Source organism: Rhipicephalus microplus, chromosome 1 (genome assembly GCF_043290135.1).
Source record: "Rhipicephalus microplus isolate Deutch F79 chromosome 1, USDA_Rmic, whole genome shotgun sequence".
Taxonomy (NCBI): Eukaryota; Metazoa; Arthropoda; class Arachnida; order Ixodida; family Ixodidae; genus Rhipicephalus; species Rhipicephalus microplus.
In genome coordinates, this window is record NC_134700.1 from 52,892,727 (window position 1) to 52,912,735 (window position 20,009).

At 50.4% G+C, this 20,009-nt stretch overlaps 1 protein-coding gene across 7 annotated transcripts in view; it reads left to right on the forward strand.

The window, feature by feature from the left end:
* The window catches only part of LOC119177780 (putative thiopurine S-methyltransferase), a 428,663-nt gene extending 418,732 nt beyond the window's left edge, over positions 1–9,931 (forward strand). For all 7 annotated transcript variants that reach the window (XM_075868630.1, XM_075868279.1, XM_075868504.1 and 4 more), the window contains 2 exons: positions 2,758–2,802; positions 2,869–9,931. In XM_075868630.1, the coding sequence (XP_075724745.1) occupies positions 2,758–2,802; positions 2,869–2,911 (88 nt within the window). In that variant the 3' untranslated portion in view covers positions 2,912–9,931. The remainder of the gene's footprint in view (positions 1–2,757; positions 2,803–2,868) is intronic.
* The last annotated feature ends 10,078 nt before the right edge of the window (positions 9,932–20,009 follow it).

The window sequence follows — 20,009 nt, forward strand, 5'->3', positions numbered from 1 at the left end:
ATCCGAAATAATAATATCTTTTGATTGCTGATAATTTAGTTTTCAAAGAGCCAATGTAATAGCCAGGAATTCTGCGAGATAAATTGGTGTGAAGTCCGGCAATCGGAGCGCAAAAGACCAACTAGGCTGATGAGAAAAAATACCTACTCCAGCCTTCTGAAGATTTTGCGTTGCGTCCGTCGAAATTACTACGTATTTAGGAAAATGACTTAGATGGTCTTGAAGGAGGCCCTCCAGAACATGCTTTCGAAGTAACTTGGCATTTTTTGGAAAAAAATCATCGAAAATTAAGTCAACTGGCACCGAGCATTGGGTTTGGGGAGTTAAATGCCGGAGGGAAACGTGAAGATTTGATAACAGAGACTCGACGAAAATGACTTGGGGTCTTTGATAACGAGACCACGGGCGCTGAAAGAAAGAAACTGGATGTTTGATGAAAACTGTCTGAGAACAGAAGAGGGGTGCATCGTAAAGTTTTAAAATGTTTGCACAGTAAGCTGTCGAAATCTAGCATCAAGTGGAATGATTCTAGCTTCCAAATAAAGCACGCTATTCGATACACACCTAGGTAGCCCGAGACACAGCCGCAGAGCTTGCCGTTCTAGCAATATAAGTGGTCTTAATTTGTACTCAGCACTTCCAGAAAACAGAACGCAGCCAAACTCCAGAATTGGGCGTACGTAAAGTTTGTATATCATAAGTAACGTATCCCTGCGCATCCCTGAATCACCATTGCTCGAGAGCGTCTGATCTCTTCTTCTTCCTCGCTCTTTCAGTCCGCGTTACAATATTTTATTAACCAGCAAAACATTTCCGGGTGCATTTCTGTCGTCGCCTCGATAACGAGTTCTTGTAGCTCATCTTTCTTTAAAGAAAATTAGACAAGTACACTTCTTCTTATATTCTGCAATTCCTGACAGTCAACCATTGCTCTTTCCGCTGCGTCAAAAACACGGCTACAAGTGATTCGTCGTTGTTTTCGCTATTTTTTCGTCCTTTTTTCGGATGTGTTCCGGGTAGTTAGGGAAGGCAGTGGAAAGAGCTGTTGGATGCAATATCTTCAGCTTCATTTACTTCCAATTGTCGTTATCGGTAAACTTCAGTGACTACACCAAAACCTGTCATTTGGCCCCGAAGGGCTTCATTTATCTTTCTTCTCTGTCGAGCAAAGTATTTCCGCGATGTTTTCTACGGCGCTCTTTGTTGCACGAGAACTCTTGATATTGAATTGATAGGTTCTTTCTTTGATTCGTACTGCACAGCGGCACCCAGAATGACAACAATCTTGATGCATTTGCACTAGCGCGTGTGCACATAAAGCTTGCACGTGAAAAGCGAGACCTTTCCAAATTACACAGAGATGCCATCCGCATATGATTCGTGCCGGATTTCACGGCAGGGGCTGTCCCGTACTATTAGCGCCCAACCTTCAAATAGTGGCACCAACTGTCAATTTTCTTTCCACAGCAGTGCCCGTGCAATTCTGCGCAAGTTGGCAGGCCGCACCCCGCGTGTGCGTTCAATGAAGCGACCGTCGCCCAAGTTTGCACAACCTGCACAAAAAATACTCGTTACGGGCATCATATCCAGGCAACAGTGCTTGTCGTAGCAGTTTTCACTGTCAGTTTTCACAGACATGAAACTATACATTACTAAATATCTTCTATGATTCCACAACCTATGCCACATCATCGCTCAACGCGACAGAATGAGGAGACAAGCAGTGCTGGAGATATGCATGCCATCATAGCACATTACTGGAATCTGTGCCCCACTGGCGGTGTCGACTGTACGTCAGACCACAGGATAACGTTAGGGCATCAAGGTAGTCGACGTGCCTGGTGAGCCAACGACGAATTCCGTTGCCAGGTGGTGGTCGGGGGAGACGTTTATGTAAGCGTTTTTCTCTGACAGTGGCATATTCCAGCCTCTTCATTAGCACTAATTACTCCGAAGTTTCAGTGCTTTGTTCGGAATGTCAAAATTGCAAAAATTTTAGCCACTAATTCTTGAGGTACTCCTCCCTATAGGCTAAGCATAAAGAGTTCTTGGAAAATGACCCCCATTTCATGATGAAAACTTTGAAAGGTCTAACGCTCGGGCAAGCTGGTGGGGGCTCATTTCAAAATGTTAACAGCTCATAGAACGAGTATAAAACAATTAGGAAAGAGAGAGACATCAGATGCAAAACAGCGCCGCTTTTCACGCTCCCCCTTGTCTTGTATACATGCCTTCTAGACATAGAGCTATTTGGGAGTCAGCGCTCTTTGCCTATATTTTCCTATATTGTCCCGTCATTTTCTAACCAATCTATGCGCTTTCAACATTTTGACATGATCAAGAGCCCGGCGCTTCTAGAACAAGTCAAGCCTGTCCAGAAAGCCCACAACCGGGCGGTGAGACTAATTGTCCCCAGCCTTACTTAGGAGCAGCCACAATCCTCGACCTATGAAACAGGGTGGATTCCATCGGAACCTCAATAAACTTTGTTTATCTTTATATCTAGTCAAGGCCTTCTTCACACACCTGCTGCTCCCTGCACTCTGAAAAATGTATTGGTATGGGCCCAGCAACGATGTACCAATAAATGCAAAAAAAAGATAGGCGGAGGAGGGAGTGCATTATGCCATTATTGGCCTACTGATTCTCCACCAACTCCAAGAACGTGTGGTATTTGCCGGATTTTTCACATTGAATTTCGGTATTGTACTTAGCGCTATTGCTATCTTTTTATGTTAAACGACTTCTTTTCTGCAGGCTTCCCACGGAACGTGTCGCTGCCCCTGATTCGGGAGCTCTATGGTAAGCCAAAGGCTCGCATGCGCAAGGGGGCGCTTCACTGAGTGATGTCTCTTACTCTTCTTCTAGGGGACAACTACAAGATCACAAGACTAGGCATCACCTTTGTTGAGCGCTCTTACGTGAGAACAAAAGTGGTCAAGGAAACGCTATGGCACCTAAAGAAACAGAGTTCTCAAGGCTCAAGCTGAATATTTTCCGTCCTTTAGTTCAATCTTTAGCTATCGCTTCCTATCATATGTGACATCGATGATAAATCTGTCCCTGCATAACTGCGTAACTAGTTAGTTTTCTTAAAACGTCTGCACACCCATTAGTTAGAGCACGCCAGCCAGCTTAACACTAATTTGGGAAACACAAAATGGCGTATGTTGTCATAAAATAAATCAAAATCTTTTTTAGAAAGCGTTTGGGGGAAGCCGAATCGTACATTGGCACTCTTGCACCTGATGATTCACTGTGCTGCTATTTGGTGATCACGTGCAACCATTGTGCCTTGAGCAAACTGGAGGTACTCACTTTGATGCCGTTATGTGAGCACCACCAACCGCGGTCGTCAATTTCAATCGGCCCTATTCAACGCAATTGTCAATATTCTGAGCATTCAAGACATACACGTTACTGCCTACCATCTTTTCGCCAACTACATGGTCAAAATTACTATGAAATTGCTATGAAAATTTGATAATACTAGCTGGTAAGAATACGGGAAAGCAGTGGCGTATAGTTGACTCATTTTTAAATAAAAATAAAGTTTCAGCTTGTATCACTGAAATATGTCATGTCGGAAACTTGCGATGCCATTGATAATGCTTTCAGCCAGTACTTTTCTAGTATCAGCGCGAAATCCGGCCAATCATGTCTGAACGACTAACGGCGTCCATTGCAATCTTTTTATCTTTTTTCAACCCGCCCAGCTGAAGTTCGGAACACTATTCTAAGTCTGAAAAGAACTAGCGCTAGACTTGACAACTTATCTGCCAGATACCTGAAGGACATTGTTGATGTCATCGCCCCTATTTTCGCCCATATCGTTAACTTAAACTTTAAAACTCTATTTTTAATTCCGAACTAAAAAAAAGCAAAATAGTGCCTGCTCATAACAAAGTTAATAAGACAGTCCTAAACAATTATAGGCCCATCAGTATAATTTCTTTTTTCAGTGAGTTTGTTGAAAAATTATACTCCGTCCTTCTTATAAAATACCTCAAAAAATTTCAGCTCTTGTCGCCCCATCAATTTGGGTTTCGTCAAGGGCTTTTCACAAATCTAGTGTCACGCAGTTTATTGAAGTACAGACCTACTGGAAGGCCGAGGGACGCCAGAAGAGCGAGGAACGCCGACAGGCCGAAAATACAAAACAAACGCAAGCTCGGGTCGCGCGCGTGCACCAACGCTGTGGCTTGCCGTTTCATGCTGCTTCGTCGTCGTTCGCATAGTTCCCTACATTGGCCCCCGGTGAATAGCGTAGCCAACCTGGCGACTTAAGGTGTAGTCACTATAGCGGGGTCGTAATACGGCTTCAGGCGACTCACATGCACAATTTCTCGGCCACGACGGCCTAAGTCATGAGACTGTGTCAAAGGCTCAATCTCATAATTGACTGGTGACGTACGGGCGAGAATACGGTAGGGCCCGTGGTATCGTGCCAGTAATTCCGACGAAAGGCCAGGAGTGCTCGGTGGAATCCAGAGCCAAACGAGAGACCCAGTCGCGAAAGTAGAGAGATGTCGGTCGGTGTCATGCCGTAGCTTCTGGTGGCCTTGGTCCTCGGTTGTCAGTGAACGGGCCAATCGTCTGCAATCTTCTGCGTACCTGGCAACATCAGAAATTGCAGTGTACTCAGAGGAGTCGGGCGTGTATGGCAGGATAGTGTCCAGCGTGCACGATCGTTCGCGTCCGTACAACAGAAAGAAAAGGGAGAACCCTGTTGTCGCGTGCGTAGCGGTGTTATACGCATACGTGACGAATGGAAGGACAGTGTCCCAATTGGTCTGGTCTGAAGCTGTGTACATCGTCAACATATCACCGAGAGTGCGATTAAATCGTTCTGTGAGGCCATTCGTCTGCTGGTGATATGCTGTCGTCATGCGATGAACCATGTTGCACTGAGCGAGCAACGCTTGAATGGCGTCAGACAAGAAAACACGCCCCCGGTCGCTCAGAAGTTCGCGGGGAGCACCATGGGGAAGAACAAAGTTGCGCAGAATGAAAAACGCAACTTCCCTCGCGGTTGCTGCGGGTAGTGCTGCCGTCTCCGCGTAACGCGTGAGGTGGTCCACGCCGACAATTATCCACCCATTTCCAGAAGACGACGTGGGAAGTGGTCCGTATAAGTCGATACCGACGCGGTCAAACGGACGCGCTGGACAAGGCAGAGGCTGAAGTGTGCCGGCAGGGCGTTGAGGTGGGACTTTACGTCGCTGGCATGCAGTACAAGCACGTACGTACTTGCGGACAAATGTGTACATGCCGCGCCAGTAGTACCGCTGACGTAAACGGTTGTACGTTTTGAGAGCGCCAGCGTGAGCGCTTTGCGGGTTGTTGTGGAAAGCAGTACAGATTTCCGAGCGCATGTGGTTGGGTATCACTAACAGCCACTTACGACCTTCAGACGTGTAATTCCGCCGATAGAGTAGGTCGTCTCGAATAGCGAAATGTGTGGCTTGACGGCGGATAGTTCTTGAGACCAAATTAGCTAACGGATCAGTCAGAAAGGCGAGGAGTTCGGAGATCCACACATCTTTGCGTTGTTCCGATGCCATGTCTGTGAAGTCGATTGGTGTTATGACACCTGAAGAAGGTGACGAGGGGGTTGGGTCAGCTGGTAGCGGCGAGCGGGATAGTGCATCAGCGTCGGAGTGCTTGCGGCCGGATCGGTATACAACACAAATGTCGTATTCCTGTAGGCGAAGCGCCCAACGACCAAGGCGCCCCGACGGGTCTTTGAGCGATGATAGCCAGCATAGAGCGTGGTGGTCCGTGACGACTTCGAAAGGGCGGCCATAAAAGTATGGGCGGAACTTCGTCAAAGCCCAGACAATTGCGAGGCACTTTTTCCGTGACGGAATAATTACACTCGGCTTTCTTGAGGGTTCGACTCGCGTAAGCGACAACGTATTCTTGGTACCCTGGTTTTCGTTGAGCCAATACAGCACCAAGACCGACACCACTGGCGTCGGTGTGCATCTCCGTGGGCGCATCAGGGTCAAAATGACGTAGTATTGGAGGTGATAGTAATAACCGCCGAAGCGCGGTGAAGGATTCGTCGCACTCTTTTGACCAAGCAGAAGTGCCTTTGGAAGTTGTCAACAGGTTGGTAAGAGGCGCGATGATGGAAGAGAAGTTGCGCACAAATCGATGAAAGTATGAGCACAGGCCGATAAAACTTCGAAGCGTCTTGATGGAATTGGGCTTCGGATAGTCGGCCACGGCGCGGAGTTTCGCCGGATCCGGGAGAACACCCTCTTTGCAGACGATGTGACCCAGTATAGTGAGCTGACGTGCGGCAAAATGGCACTTCTTGATGTTAAGTTGAAGGCCAGCAGAGGTGAGACACGTGAGAATAGCACGAAGACGAACAAGGTGAGTTGAAAAGTCGCGAGAAAAAACGACGATGTCGTCTAGGTAGCAAAGGCACGTGTTCCACTTGTAGCCGCGAAGGATGGTGTCCATCATCCGTTCGAAGGTAGCTGGGGCGTTGCAGAGTCCAAACGGCATGACGTTAAACTCATACAGCCCATCAGGTGTTACAAATGCAGTCTTCGATCGGTCAGGATCAGCCATCGGAACTTGCCAATATCCTGAGCGTAAATCTAAAGAGGAGAAATATTCTGCCCCTTGCAAGCAATCGAGAGCGTCGTCGATGCGTGGCAACGGGTACACATCCTTCCGAGTTATCTTATTCAGCCGGCGGTAGTCGACACAGAATCGGACAGACCCATTCTTTTTGCGCACAAGTACAACAGGCGACGACCAAGGGCTCTGCGATGGCTGGATGACACCACGCTTGAGCATAACGTCGACTTGTTCGTTGATAATACGGCGCTCTTCCGCTGAAACTCGATATGGTCGTTGGCGTAAGGGAGCATGAGTACCGGTGTCAATGTGGTGCGTGATGTTCGCTGTGCGACCCAAAGATGGTTGAGCGCAATCGAAGGCAGAACGGAACTCTCGAAGAAGGGACAAGAGTTCCCTTCTTTGTGTCGGTGATAGCTCAGCAGCAACAGAGGGCTGGAATGAGTCTGGCGTGGGCAGTGTGGCCACAGGTGGCGTCATAGCATTGAGCTCGAGGTGAGGTGCGTGTTCGGCGAACTCTAAAGGGTGCAAGAGGTCAACGTCTTGTATGTTACCCAAACATTCTCCGCGAAGTAAGGTAACTGGCGACGATAGCGAGTTCGCGACGAGCATGGCGGTAGCACCGGATTCCATGGTGAGTACGGCAAAGGGCAGGTGTAGGCTACGGTGGCGGGTAAATACGTCAGACGGGGTGAACAAAACAGTTCCGGCAGGAGCGGCCGTACAGGTCAGGGCTACAAGGGTGGATGTTCTCGGTGCTATTTCCGTGTCTGCAACAACGACAAGTTTGTAAGGTTCAGGAAGACAATCCACCAAACAAGAGGTTGGCAGTGGTGTAAGGGCAACTTCTGCACGTGAGCAATCTATGATGGCCCGATGACGCGAAAGAAAGTCCCATCCAAGAACGACTTCGTGGGAGCATGATGCCAGCACTAAAAATTCAATGGCATAAAGTTCACCTTGGATAACGACACGTGCAGTGCACACAGCTGTAAGTTCTATACACTGCGAGTTGGCCGTGTGGAGCATCAGGCCCGAAAGAGGCGTCGTCACCTTTTTCAACTTGCGGCATAAGGTCTAACAGATTATGGAAACGGCGGCCCCTGTGTCGATTAGCGCTTGTGCGGTGGTCCCCTCAACAATGACGTCAATAACGTTTTGCGGCGAGAAAGATGGAGGCCTTAAGCAGTTCGAATTGTATGCAGCTGTTGCCTTCGGAGCTGCAGCGATCAGTTTCCCTCTTCCGTAACAGGTCGGCGACGCATAGGTGACAGGGAGCGTCGTCGGGGCGATGGTGAGCGATGGTTTGCGTAGGGTCGAGGACCGTCAGTGGTGTACCTTGATGGCGTCCTAGACGACGACGCCATTGGCCTGCCCACGATGTCGACTGGAGGGGGATCTCGGCGACAGTGGCGGGCGACGTGTCCAGCGATACCACAGGCGAAACAGATGGGCCTATTATCCGGCGTCCTCCAAGCGTCTGAGCGACGGTAAAATGGAGCTGAAGATCTCGCGTAGGGATACGGCGCAGCAATTGGGGTTGTAGGCACGACATAGGGTGGCGTGGCAGGTTGAGAATATGGCATACGCTGTTGCGTAGGACGAGCAGCGACGGCGGCGTACGTGAGAGGCGTAGTGACTGGTGGTTGCTGATGCAGCGGCGGAAGGGCTTCAGCGACTTGGGTCCGAATGACGTGTTGGAGGTCCGGTGCCAAAGCTTGCGTGGGCTCATGTGTCAGTGGCAGCAGTGACAGCTGGCACGCTACCTCTTCGCGGACGAAGTCCTTGATTGTCGAAAGCAGCGGCTGCTGATCGGTAGGATGGGCAGCTAGGTGCAAGCTTGCGAGCGTGTCTGGCGTCGTGAGGGCTTGACGAGCAATTGCGTGCTGCCTACGCAATTCATCGAAGCTTTGACAGAGGGATACGAGGACAGCGATTGTGGGGGGATTTCTCGCGAGCAACATCTGAAAGGCGCCGTCGTCAATGCCTTTCAATATGTGCCGGATTTTTTCTTCCTCAGGCATGGTAGAGTTGATGCGGTTGCATAGATGCAACACATCTTCAATGTAGCCCGTGTAGGTCTCGCCTGGTTGCTGCGCACGGTGACGTAAACGGTGCTCGGCTTGAAGCTTCCGTGCCGCAGGTCGTCCAAAGACGTCCGTAATAGCCGTCTTGAATGCAGACCACGTAGTAATGTCAGCTGCGTGGTTATTAAACCACAGTTGCGCGGTGTCCGCAAGGTAGAATGTGACGTAGCCCAGCTTACTTGGGTCGTCCCATTTGTTACTTGCGCCGACTTTGTCGTACCTCGCCAACCAATCTTCGACGTCCGACTCAGTGGAGCCCGTGAAGATAGGAGGGTCTCGTTGAGGATACACGGCACCGCAAGTGACATGGACGGTCGAAGGTCCCACCTAGAGAGGCATCTCGGTGGACATGTTCGTGTGACGTAGAGGGGGAAGCGTACGGGAGCGAAGTTCCAGGTTTGTACGGGAGTCCACACACCTCCACCAGATGTCACGCAGTTTATTGAAGTACAGACCTACTGGAAGGCCGAGGGATGCCAGAAGAGCGAGGAACGCCGACAGGCCGAAAATACAAAACAAACGCAAGCTAGGGTCGCGCGCGTGCACCAACGCTGTGGCTTGCCGTTTCATGCTGCTTCGTCGTCGTTCGCATAGTTCCCTACACTAGCGCTAGTTGCTCTTACTGAAAATATTAGAAACACAATTAAAGACAGAAAAATCCTTGGATTACTCTTCATTGAGTTAAGTCAAACCTCTATCGATCATGCTATTCTTTTAAACAATCTCTCTTCCTATGGTATTAGTGGTCCACCACGAGATTTCATTTCTAGTTATTTACTGAATTGTACAAAAGATGTTTCCATTTCAGGCGTACTCTCAGGCTCAAAAACAACCAGTATACGGGTCCCAAAAATACCAACATTAGGTCCTCTTCTGTTTCTCATTTAGATAAATGACCTGGCAGACTGTTTATACCCTCACACAGAATCCTGACTTTACGCAGACGAAACCACCATATTTAGTGCTCACGACTCTATTAGTGCCCTAACCTCCCGGCTAAGCAGCGATCTTCAGAGCGTGCACAATGGGTGCCTTAACAACAAGCTTGTTATTATTCCTTATCAGACAAAATTTGTTATTTTCAGCTTAAGGTAAGAAAACCAAGATAACGTGCTTCCGGTGTATGTTAATAACCATGAAATATTTCCGTCTGAAAAATGCACAATTCTCGGTGTAGAACTTGCTTGTTACTTAAACTTCAACCATCATAATGAGTTAATAAAAAACCGCTTATGGTATTTGTGTTATCCTTAAGGCTTGCCAATTGTTTGCACTTCCTACACAATCTGCTCTCTAATTTTTTTCCTTCATAGTCTTTTCGACTACTGTATTGAATCTTGGGGACTCACTTATAAAACCTATGTAAGCCCAGTCATAGTCATAGTGTGTAACCAGTATACTTACCCGTTTGTGAGCCCTGCCAGAGCCGTAAAGAGCCATCTTCTCTACCAGCCGGATACCTTTTCAACCGATCGATGTTTTCACTCAACCTTTTAGGGGCGAAGCTCCTTAATGCGGCACCCGCTCGTTCCTCGTAGTAGTCCTAGTCGTAGGCGTAGTGTGTAATGAGTATACTTATCCGTTTGTGAGCCCTGCCAGCGCCGTAAGAGCCATCTTCTCTACCAGCCGGATACCTTTTCCAACCGATCAAGATTTCCACTCACACTTTAGGGACGAAGCTCCTTAAAGTGGCACCCGTTCAATCATCGTAGTAGTCCTAGTCGTAGTGTGTACCAGTATACTTACCCGTTTGTGAGCCCTGCCAGTGCCGTAAAGAGCCACCTTCTCTACAAGCCAGATACCTTTCCAACCGATCGATGTTTCCACTCAACCTTTTAGGGGTGAAGCTCCCTGAAGAGGCACCCGTTCGTCCTTCGTAGTAGTTCTTGTCGTAGTCGTAGCGTGTAACCAGTATACTTACCCGTTTTTGAGCTCTGCCAGAGCCGTGAGGAGCCATCTTTACCAGCCGGATACCTTTTCAGCCGATCGACGTTTCCAGTCAGCCTTTTGGGGCGAAGCTCCTTAAACTGGCACCAGTTCGTTCGTCGTAGTAGTCCTAGTCCTAGTGGCAGTGTGTAACCAGTACACTTAACCGTTTGTGAGCTCTGCCAGTGCTGTAAAGAGCCATGTTCTCTAAAAGCCGGATACCTTTTCAACCGATCGATGTTTCCACTCAACCTTTCAGGGGGCGAAGCTCCTTGAAGAGGCACCCGTTCGTCCTTCGTAGTAGTCCTTGTCGTAGTCGTAGTGTGTAACCAGTATACTCACTCGTTTTTGAGCTCTGCCAGAGCGGGGAAGAGCCATCTTCTCTACAAGCCAGATACCTTTTCAACCGATCGAGGCTTCTACTCAAACTTTTAGGGGCGAAGCTCCTTAAAGCGGCACCCGTTCGTTTGTCGTAATTGTCCTAGTCGTAGTCAAAGTGTGTAACCAGTATACTTACCCGTTTGTGAGCCCTGCTAGAGCCGTAAAGAGTCATCTTCTCTACAAGCCGGATACCTTTTCAACCAATCGATGTTTCCACTCAACCTTTTAGGGGCGAAGCTCCTTGAAGAGGCACCCGCTCGTTCGTCGTAATAGTCCAAGTCGTAGTCGTAGTGTGTAATCAGTATACTTACCCGTTTGTTAGCCCTGCCAGAGCGGTAAAGAGCCATGATCTCTACCAGTCGGATACTTTTCAACCGATCGATGTTTCCACTCAACCTTTTAGGGGCGAAGCTTCCTACAGAGGCACCCGTTCGTCCTTCGTAGCAGTCCTTGTCGTAGTCGGATTGTGTAACCAGTATACTTACCCGTTTGTGAGCCCTGCTAAAGCTGTAAAGAGCCATCTTCTCTACAAGCCGGATGCCTTTCAACCGATCGATGTTTCCACTAAACCTTTTAGGGGCGAAGCTCCTTAAAGCGGAACCCGCTCGTTCCTCGTAGTAGTCCTAGTCGTAGTTGTGGTGTGTAACCAGTACTCTTACCCGTTTCTGAGCCCTGCCAGAGCCACAAAGAGCCATGATCTCTACCAGTCGGATACTTTTCAACTCATCGATGTTTCCACTCAACCTTTACGGGCGAAGCTTCTTAAAGAGGCACCCGTTCGTCCTTCGTAGTAGTCCTTGTCGTAGTCGTATTGTATAACCAGTATACTTACCCGTTTGTCAGCTCTGCCAGTGCCGCAAAGAGCTATCTTCTCTACTAGCCGGATACTTTTTGCAACGATCGTGGTTTCCACTCAAACTTTTAAGGGCGAAGCTCCTTAAAGCGGCACCCGTTCGTTCATTGTAGTAGTCCTAGTCGTAGTCGTAGTGTGCACCTAGTATACTTACCCGTTTGTGAGCCCTGCTAGCGCCGTAAAGAGCCATCTTCTCTACCAGCCGCATACCTTTTACACCGATCGATGTTTCCACTCAACTTTTAAGGGGCGAAGCTCCTTAGAGCGGCACCCGTTCGTTCATCGTAGTAGTCCTAGTCGTAGTCGTAGTGTGTGACCAGTATACTTACCCGTTCGTGAGCCCTGCCAGTGTCGTAAAGAGCCAACCTGTATACCAGCCGGATACCTTTTGAACCGATTCATGTTTCCGCTCAACGTTTTAGGGGCGAAGTTCCTTAAAGCGGCACCCGTTCGTTCCTCGTAGTAGTCCTAGTCGTAGTCGTAGTGTGTAACCAGTATACTTACCCGTTTGTGAGCCCGGCCAGAGCCGTAAAGAGCCATCTTCTCTGCAAGCCGGATACCTTTTCAACCGATCGATGTTTCCACTCAACCTTTTAGGGGCGAAGCTCCTTAAAGTGGCACCCGCTCGTTCCTCGTAGTAGTCCTAGTCGTAGTCGTAGTGTGTAACGAGTATCCTTACCCATTTTTGAGCTCTGCCAGAGCCGTAAAAAGCCATCTTCTCTACCAGCTGGAAACCTTTTCAACCGATCGAGGTTTTTAGTCAACCTTTAAGGGGCGAAGCTCCTTAAAGTGGCACCAGTTCATTTGTCGTAGTAGTCCTAGTCCTAGTCGTAGTGTGTAACCAGTACACTTACCCGTTTGTGAGCTCTGCCATTGCTGTAAAGAGCCATATTCTCTACAAGCCGGATACCTTTTCAACCAGTCAATGTTTCCACTCAACCTTTTAGGGGCGAAGCTCCTTGAAGAGGCACCCGTTCGTCCTTCGTTGTAGTCCTTGTCGTAGTCGTAGTTTGTAACCAGTATACTTTCCTGTTTTTGAGCTCTGCCAGAGCCATGAAGAGCCATCTTCTCTACCATCCAGATACCTTTCCAACCGATCGAGGCTTTTACTTGTAGCGCCCTCGTTCGGGCGGCGCGCAAACCGGAGAGCGCGCGATGGCGACAGAAGAAAATAATGAAGGCGCTAGGCCATGGCACGTGAAGCCACGGCTCACGTTCCGGGGCTGGCATCGGTTATCGTTCAGGCGTGTCTTTCTTTCGCTCCTGTGGCATAAGCCTACAAGTGGTGACCTCGGACGAAGACAATGACTGACTCGAATGCACCCTCAACCGAACAAGCCTCACGTCTGCAGGACGTCTCGGCCGTGCAACTGTGTCTCCCATCTTTCTGGCCACAGGACCCGCAAGCTTGGTTTCATCAGTTCGAGGCGCAATTCTCCCTGTACCGCATCGCCTCGGAAACGACACGCTACTACCACGTAGCCTCCGTCCTTCCTCCTGACGTTGCCAGCGAGCTCTCCGACGTCCTCTCCAACCCCTCGGACACTACGGCATATCAGCACCTTAAAACCAAGGTCCTGGATCGATTCATGCCTTCGGAACACGTCCGACTACAGCAGCTTCTTGCAGAGGGGGACCTTGGCGACAGGCGCCTTTCCTAACTACTGCGCCGAATGCGACAGCTTCTTGGGAAACACGACGTCTCTGCCCACTCAGCGTTGCTTCGCGAGCTTTTTCTCCAACGCCTTTCTCAGCCAATCCGCCTCGTCCTCGCGGCGGCCGGCGACGTCAATCTCGACCGCCTGGCGGAGCTCGCCGATCAGGTTCATGAAGCGACCTCCCCATCTGTCAACGCTGTCTTACCACCAGCAGACACAGCGATTTCGCGCCTTGAGGCCCGCATCGACGAACTCGCCGCCTCCATTGCCGCACTCCGGAGCCCCCTGCAGGAGACTCGTTCGCCTCGTTCTGGCCGTCGAGCTATTCCACGCTCACGAGATGCTCGGAGTCCCAGCCCTCAACCCCTCTGCTGGTACCACCGGCGTTTCCGACACCGAGCCACGAAGTGTACAACCCCATGTTCGTGGCAGGGAAACGCCTGCCGGGATCACTGACGGTGGCGTGGGATCTCCCTTCTCGTCCCAGCCGCCTTTTCATGGTCACGGACCAGCTATTGGGCGCCAGGTTCCTTATAGATACGGGCGCGGAAATTAGCGTTGTGCCCCCGACTAAGGCTGATCGTTCAAAGTCACAGGGGCAAGTGCTTCGTGCTGCCAACGCCTCGTCTATAGCAACGTATGGGCTCCGATCTCTCACCCTCGACTTCGGCCTTCGCTGCATTTTCCGGTGGGTTTTCGTCATCGCAGACGTGGTTCAACCGATCATCGGCTCGGACTTCCTCTCATACTTCGATTTGGACGTCAGCGTGCGGCGGCGCCGCCTCATAGATGGTAAGACTCGTCTCTCCATCTCGGGAGTCCTGTCCGACATCGCTCCAATGGCCATCCGCATGCTGATACCTTCCTCACCGTTCGAAAAAATCTTGGCGAGTTTCCCGGAGTTAACTAAACCGTGCAACCTCACTCAGCCGCCTAAACATACGGCGACACACCACATCGTCACCCGGGGTCCACCGGCAGCCGCTCGACCACGCCGCCTGTTCGGAGACCGCCTAGCTATTGCTAAACGGGAGTTTGACCACATGCTGCAGCTCGGCATTATCCGCCCGTCGTCAAGCGCTTGGGCTTCCCCGCTGCATTTGGCGCCAAAGCGTGATCCTGGTGACTGGCGTCCTTGTGGGCACTATCGAGCGTTGAACGCCAAGACTGTCCACGACAGCTATCCTCTACCTCACATCCAGGATTTTACATCGCGCCTCGACGGCTGCACAATTTTCAGCAAAGTGGACCTTGTTAAGGCGTACCACCAGATTCCTGTCGAGCCCGCCGACATACCTAAGACCGCCATCACGACACCCTTTGGGTTGTTTGAATACGTGCGGATGCCTTTTGGACTCCGCAATTCGGCTCAAACTTTCCAGCGGTTCATTTCTGAGGTCACACGGGGTCTTCCTACTGTGTTTGCGTACCTTGACGATGTCCTCATCGCCAGCCGCACACCTGAAGATTATGAGTACCATCTACGCGCTCTGTTCTAACGTCTTCAGCAGTATGGCCTCGTTGTGAACGCCTGTAAGTGTACTTTCGGCGCATCTGAGCTCGAGTTCTTGGCCATCACATATCATCCAAAGGAATACGCCCTCTCCAGTCCCACGTTAAAGCAATTCAGGATTATCCTCAGCCTACAAAACTGCGCCAATTACGCCAATTCCTGGGGCTTGTGAATTTATCCAGGCGCTTCAAACAACACTGTGCCGAACTGCTACGACCGCTCACCGACCTCCTTCGGTCGACCGCCGGCCCGTCCTCCGCCATTCCTTGGTCGTCAGAGGCCCAGGCCGCCTTTGCTGCTGCTAAGCAAGCGGTCGCTAACGACGTGCTTCTCATTCATCTACGCAGCAACGCCCCTACTCGGTTGATGGTGGACGCATCCAGCGTGGCCGTCGGAGCCGTCTTACAACAGTGCATAAACTCCGAGTGGAGACCCTTGTCGTTTTACTCTCGGAAGCTACTTCCTGCTGAGACCCGCTACAGTGTCTTTGGCCGGGAATTACTAGCCATCTACGCTGCAATACAGCACTTTCGGCACTTCCTGGAAGGATGCTCGTTTTACGTGCTGACTGACCATAAGCCACTGGCGTATGTTTTCCGCACTAACTCATCCAAGTACGTGCCCCGTGAACTCCGCCATCTGGCTTATATATCGGAGTTCACGACTGACATCCGCCACGTGAAAGGAGCTGAAAACACCGCCTCAGATGCCCTTTCTCGTATAGCCGCGGTTGACTCTCCACCGCTAAACATTGACTGGGCCTCATTCTCCTCGGCACAGCAGGATGATAGAGAGCTTGCCGCTTTTCGGGAGAACCCCCGTTCTCTCCGACTATGCCTGGTGCCTCATCCATTATCATCCGAGCGCTTGTGGTGCGATGTCTCAGCTGACCTTCCCCGCCCTTTCGTTCCCGCTTCATTACGACGCACCGTTTTCCACTCCTTACACGACATCTGTCACCCTGGCACTCGGGCTACTCAGCGTCTTCTCACCCAGCGCTATGTCTGGCCCGGAATCAACGGTGACGTGCGCGCTTGGACGCGCATGTGCCTGCCCTGCCAGATGACAAAGGTCTCCCGTCATACTAAGATGCCGCCCCAACCTTTCCTTCCACCCGGCCGTCGTTTCGACCATGTTCATCTAGACATTGTGGACCCTCTACCAGTGTCTCAGGGGTACCGTTGTATATTGACCATGGTCGATCGCTTCACACGCTGGCCAGAGGCTGTTCCAATTCAAGATATCACAGCCGAGACAGTTGCCCGCGTTTTCATTTCTACGTGGGTATCCCGTTTTGGCTGTCCTGGCGCCGTGACAACAGACCGTGGACGTCAGTTTGAGTCCTCGCTGTTTACTTGCCTTAATCGCATCCTCGGAGCCAGACATTGCCGTACCACGGCTTATCATCCCTGCGCCAACGGCATGGTGGAACGCCTTCACCGACAACTGAAGACCGCCTTGACTACCCGCCTCAATAGAGCCACCTGGGGTGATGCCTTGCCACTGGTGCTCTTAGGTTTACGAGCTGTCATCCGGGCAGACCTGCAGTGCTCAACAGCAGAGCTGGTGTATGGCACTTCTCTACGGCTTCCGGGAGACTTCTTCACGTCAACGAAGCTACCAGACCAGCCACAGAAATTCCTACAACGCCTCCTCGACTGCGTTCAAGACCTCCGGCCCACTCCACCCAGACCTTCCGAACACAAGACCATATTCGTCCACCCTGATCTGGCCACTACAACACATGTTTTCGTGCGCCACGACGCGGTCAGACCACCTTTGACACCAGACTACGACGGACGATTCCGCGTCCTTCACCGCACCCCCAAAACTGACACTGTACTTCAGAACGGCCGTGAAGAGACAGTCAGCTTGGACCGACTCAAGCCTGCGTACCTGAAGACCGCCCTAGAAAGCCTCTCATCTACGACTGATCTTCCGTTGGAATACCACAAACGGCATGTCACATTCCGACTTCCAGTCTACACGGGGGGCCCTGTAGCGCCCTCGTTCGGGCGGCGCGCAAACCAGAGAGCGCGCGATGGCGACAGAAGAAAATAAAGAAGGCGCTAGGCCGTGGCACGTGAAGCCACGGCTCACGTTCCGGGGCTGGCATCAGTTATCGTTCAGGCGTGTCTTTCTTTCGCTCCTGTGGCATAAGCCTACATACTCAACCTTTTAGGGGCGAAGCTCCTTAAAGCGGCACCCGTTCGTTCGGCGTAATAGTCCAAGTCGTAGTCGTAGTGTGTAATCAGTATACTTACCCATTTGTTAGCCCTGCCAGAGCGGTAAAGAGTCATATTCTCGACCAGCCGGATATCTTTCACACCGATCGATGTTACCACTCAACCTTTTAGGGCTAAGCTTCCTAAAGAGGCACCCGTTCGTCCTTCGTAGTAGTCCTTGTCGTAGTCGTAGTGTGTAACCAGTATACTTACCCGTTTGTGAGCCCTGCCAGAGCTGTAAAGAGCCATCTTCTTTACAAGCCGGATACCTTTTCTACCGATCGATGTTTCGACTCAACGTTTTAGGGGAGAAGCTCTTCAAAGCGGCAACCGCTCGTTCCTCGTTGTAGTCCTAGTCGTAGTTGTAGTGTGTAACCAGTACACTTACCCGTTTGTGAGCCCTGCCAGAGCCATAAAGAGCCATGATCTCTACCAGTCGGATACTTTTCAACCGTTAGATGTTTCCACTCAACCTTTTAGGGGCGAAGCTCCTTAAAGCGGCACCCGTTCGTCCTTCGTTGTATTCCTTGTCGTAGTGGTAGTTTGTAACCAGTATACTTACCCGTTTTTGAGCTCTGCCAGAGCCATGAAGAGCCATCTTCTCTACCTTCCAGATACCTTTCCAACCGATCGAGGCTTTTACTCAACCTTTTAGGGGCGAAGATCCTTAAAGCAGCACCCGTTCGTTCATCGTAGTAGTCCTAGTCGTAGTCGTAGTGTGTAACCAGTACACTTACCTGTTTGTGAGCCCTGCCAGAGACATAAAAAGCCATCTTCTCTACCAGCCGGATACTATTTCAACCGATCAATGTTTCCACTTAAACTTTTAGGGGCGAAGCTCCTTAAAGCGGCACCTGTTTGTTCCTTGTAGTAGTCCTAGTCGGAGTCGTAGTGTGTAACCAGTACACTTACCCGTTTGTGTGCTGTGCCAGTGCCGTAAAAAGCCATCTTCTCTACCAGCCGGATACCTTGGCAATTGGTCGAGTTTTTCACTCAACCTTTTAGGGGCGAAGCTACTTAAAGCGGCACCCGTTTTTTCGTCGTAGTAGTCCTAGTCGTAGTTGTAAATTTTAACCAGTATACTTACCCGTTTGTGATCCCTGCCAGAGCCGTAAAGAGGCATCCTCTCTACCAGTCGGATACCTTTTCAACCGATCGATCTTTCCACTCAACCTTTTAGGGGCGAAGCTCCTTAAAGCGGCACCCGTTCGTCCTTCGTTGTAGTCCTTGTCGTAGTCGTAGTGTGTAACCAGTATACTTACCCGTTTTTGAGCTCTGCCAGAGCCGTGAAGAGCCATCTCCTCTACCAGCCGGATAACTTTTCAACCGATCGAGATTTCCACTCACCATTTTAGGGGCGAAGCTCCTTAAAGTGGCACCCGCTCGTTCCTCGTAGTAGTCCTAGTCGTAGTAGTAGTGTGTAACCAGTATACTTACCTGTTTGTGAGCTTTGCCAGAACCGTAAAAAGCCATCTTCTCTACCAGCCGGATACCTTTTCAACCTATCAATGTTTCAACTCAACCTTTCAGGGGCGAAGCTCCTTAAAGCGGCACCCGTTCGTTCTTCGTAGTAGTTCTAGTCGTTATCATAGTGTGTAACCAGGATACTTACCCGTTTGTGAGCTCTGCCAGTGCCGTAAAGAGCCACCTTCTCTACAAGCCGGATACCTTTTCAACCGATCGGTGTTTCCACTCAACCTTTTAGGGGCGAAGCTCCTTGAAGAGGCACCCGTTCGTCCTTCGTTGTAGTCGTTGTCGTAGTCGTAGTGTGTAACCAGTATACTTACCCGTTTTTGAGCTCTGCCACAGCCGTGAAGAGCCATCTCCTCTACCAGCCGGATAACCTTACAACCGATCGAGATTTCCACTCACCATTTTAGGGGTGAAGCTCCTTAAAGCAGCACCCGCTCGTTCCTCGTAGTAGTCCTAGTCGTAGTCGTAGTGTGTAACCAGTATACTTACCCATTTGTGAGCCCGGCCAGAGCCGTAAAGAGCCATCTTCTCTACAAGCCGGATATCTTTTCAACCGATCGATGTTTCCACTCAACCTTTTAGGGGCGAAGCTCCTTAAAGTGGCACCCGCTCGTTCCTCGTAGTAGTCCTAGTCGTAGTCGTAGTGTGTCACGAGTATACTTATCCGTTTGTGAGCCCTACCAGAGCCGTGAAGAGTCATCTACTCTACCATCCGGATAGCTTTTGCACCGATCAAGGTTTCCACTCAACCTTTTAGGGGCGAAGCTCCTTAAAGCGGCACCCGTTCGTTCGTCGTAGTAGTCCTTGTCGTAGTCGAAGCGTGTAACCAGTATACTTACCCGTTTTTGAGCTCTGCCAGAGCCGTAAAAAGCCATCTTCTCTACCAGCTGGATACCTTTTCAACCGATCGAGGTTTTTAGTCAACCTTTAAGGGCCGAAGCTCCTTAAAGTGGCACCAATTCATTTGTCGTAGTAGTCCTAGTCCTAGTCGTAGTGTGTAACCAGTACGTTTACCCGTTTGTGAGCTTTGCCAGTGCTGTAAAAAGCCATCTTCTCTAAAAGCCGGATACCTTTTCAACCGATCGATGTTTCCATTCAACCTTTCAGGGGCGAAGCTCGTTGAAGAGGCACCCGTTCGTCCTTCGTAGTAGTCCTTGTCTAGTCGTAGTGTGTAACCAGTGTACTTACCCGTTTCTGAGCTCTGCCAGAACCGTGAAGAGCCATCTTCTCTACCAGCCAGATACCTTTCCAACCGATCGAGGCTCTTACTCAACCTTTTAGGGGTGAAGCTCCTTA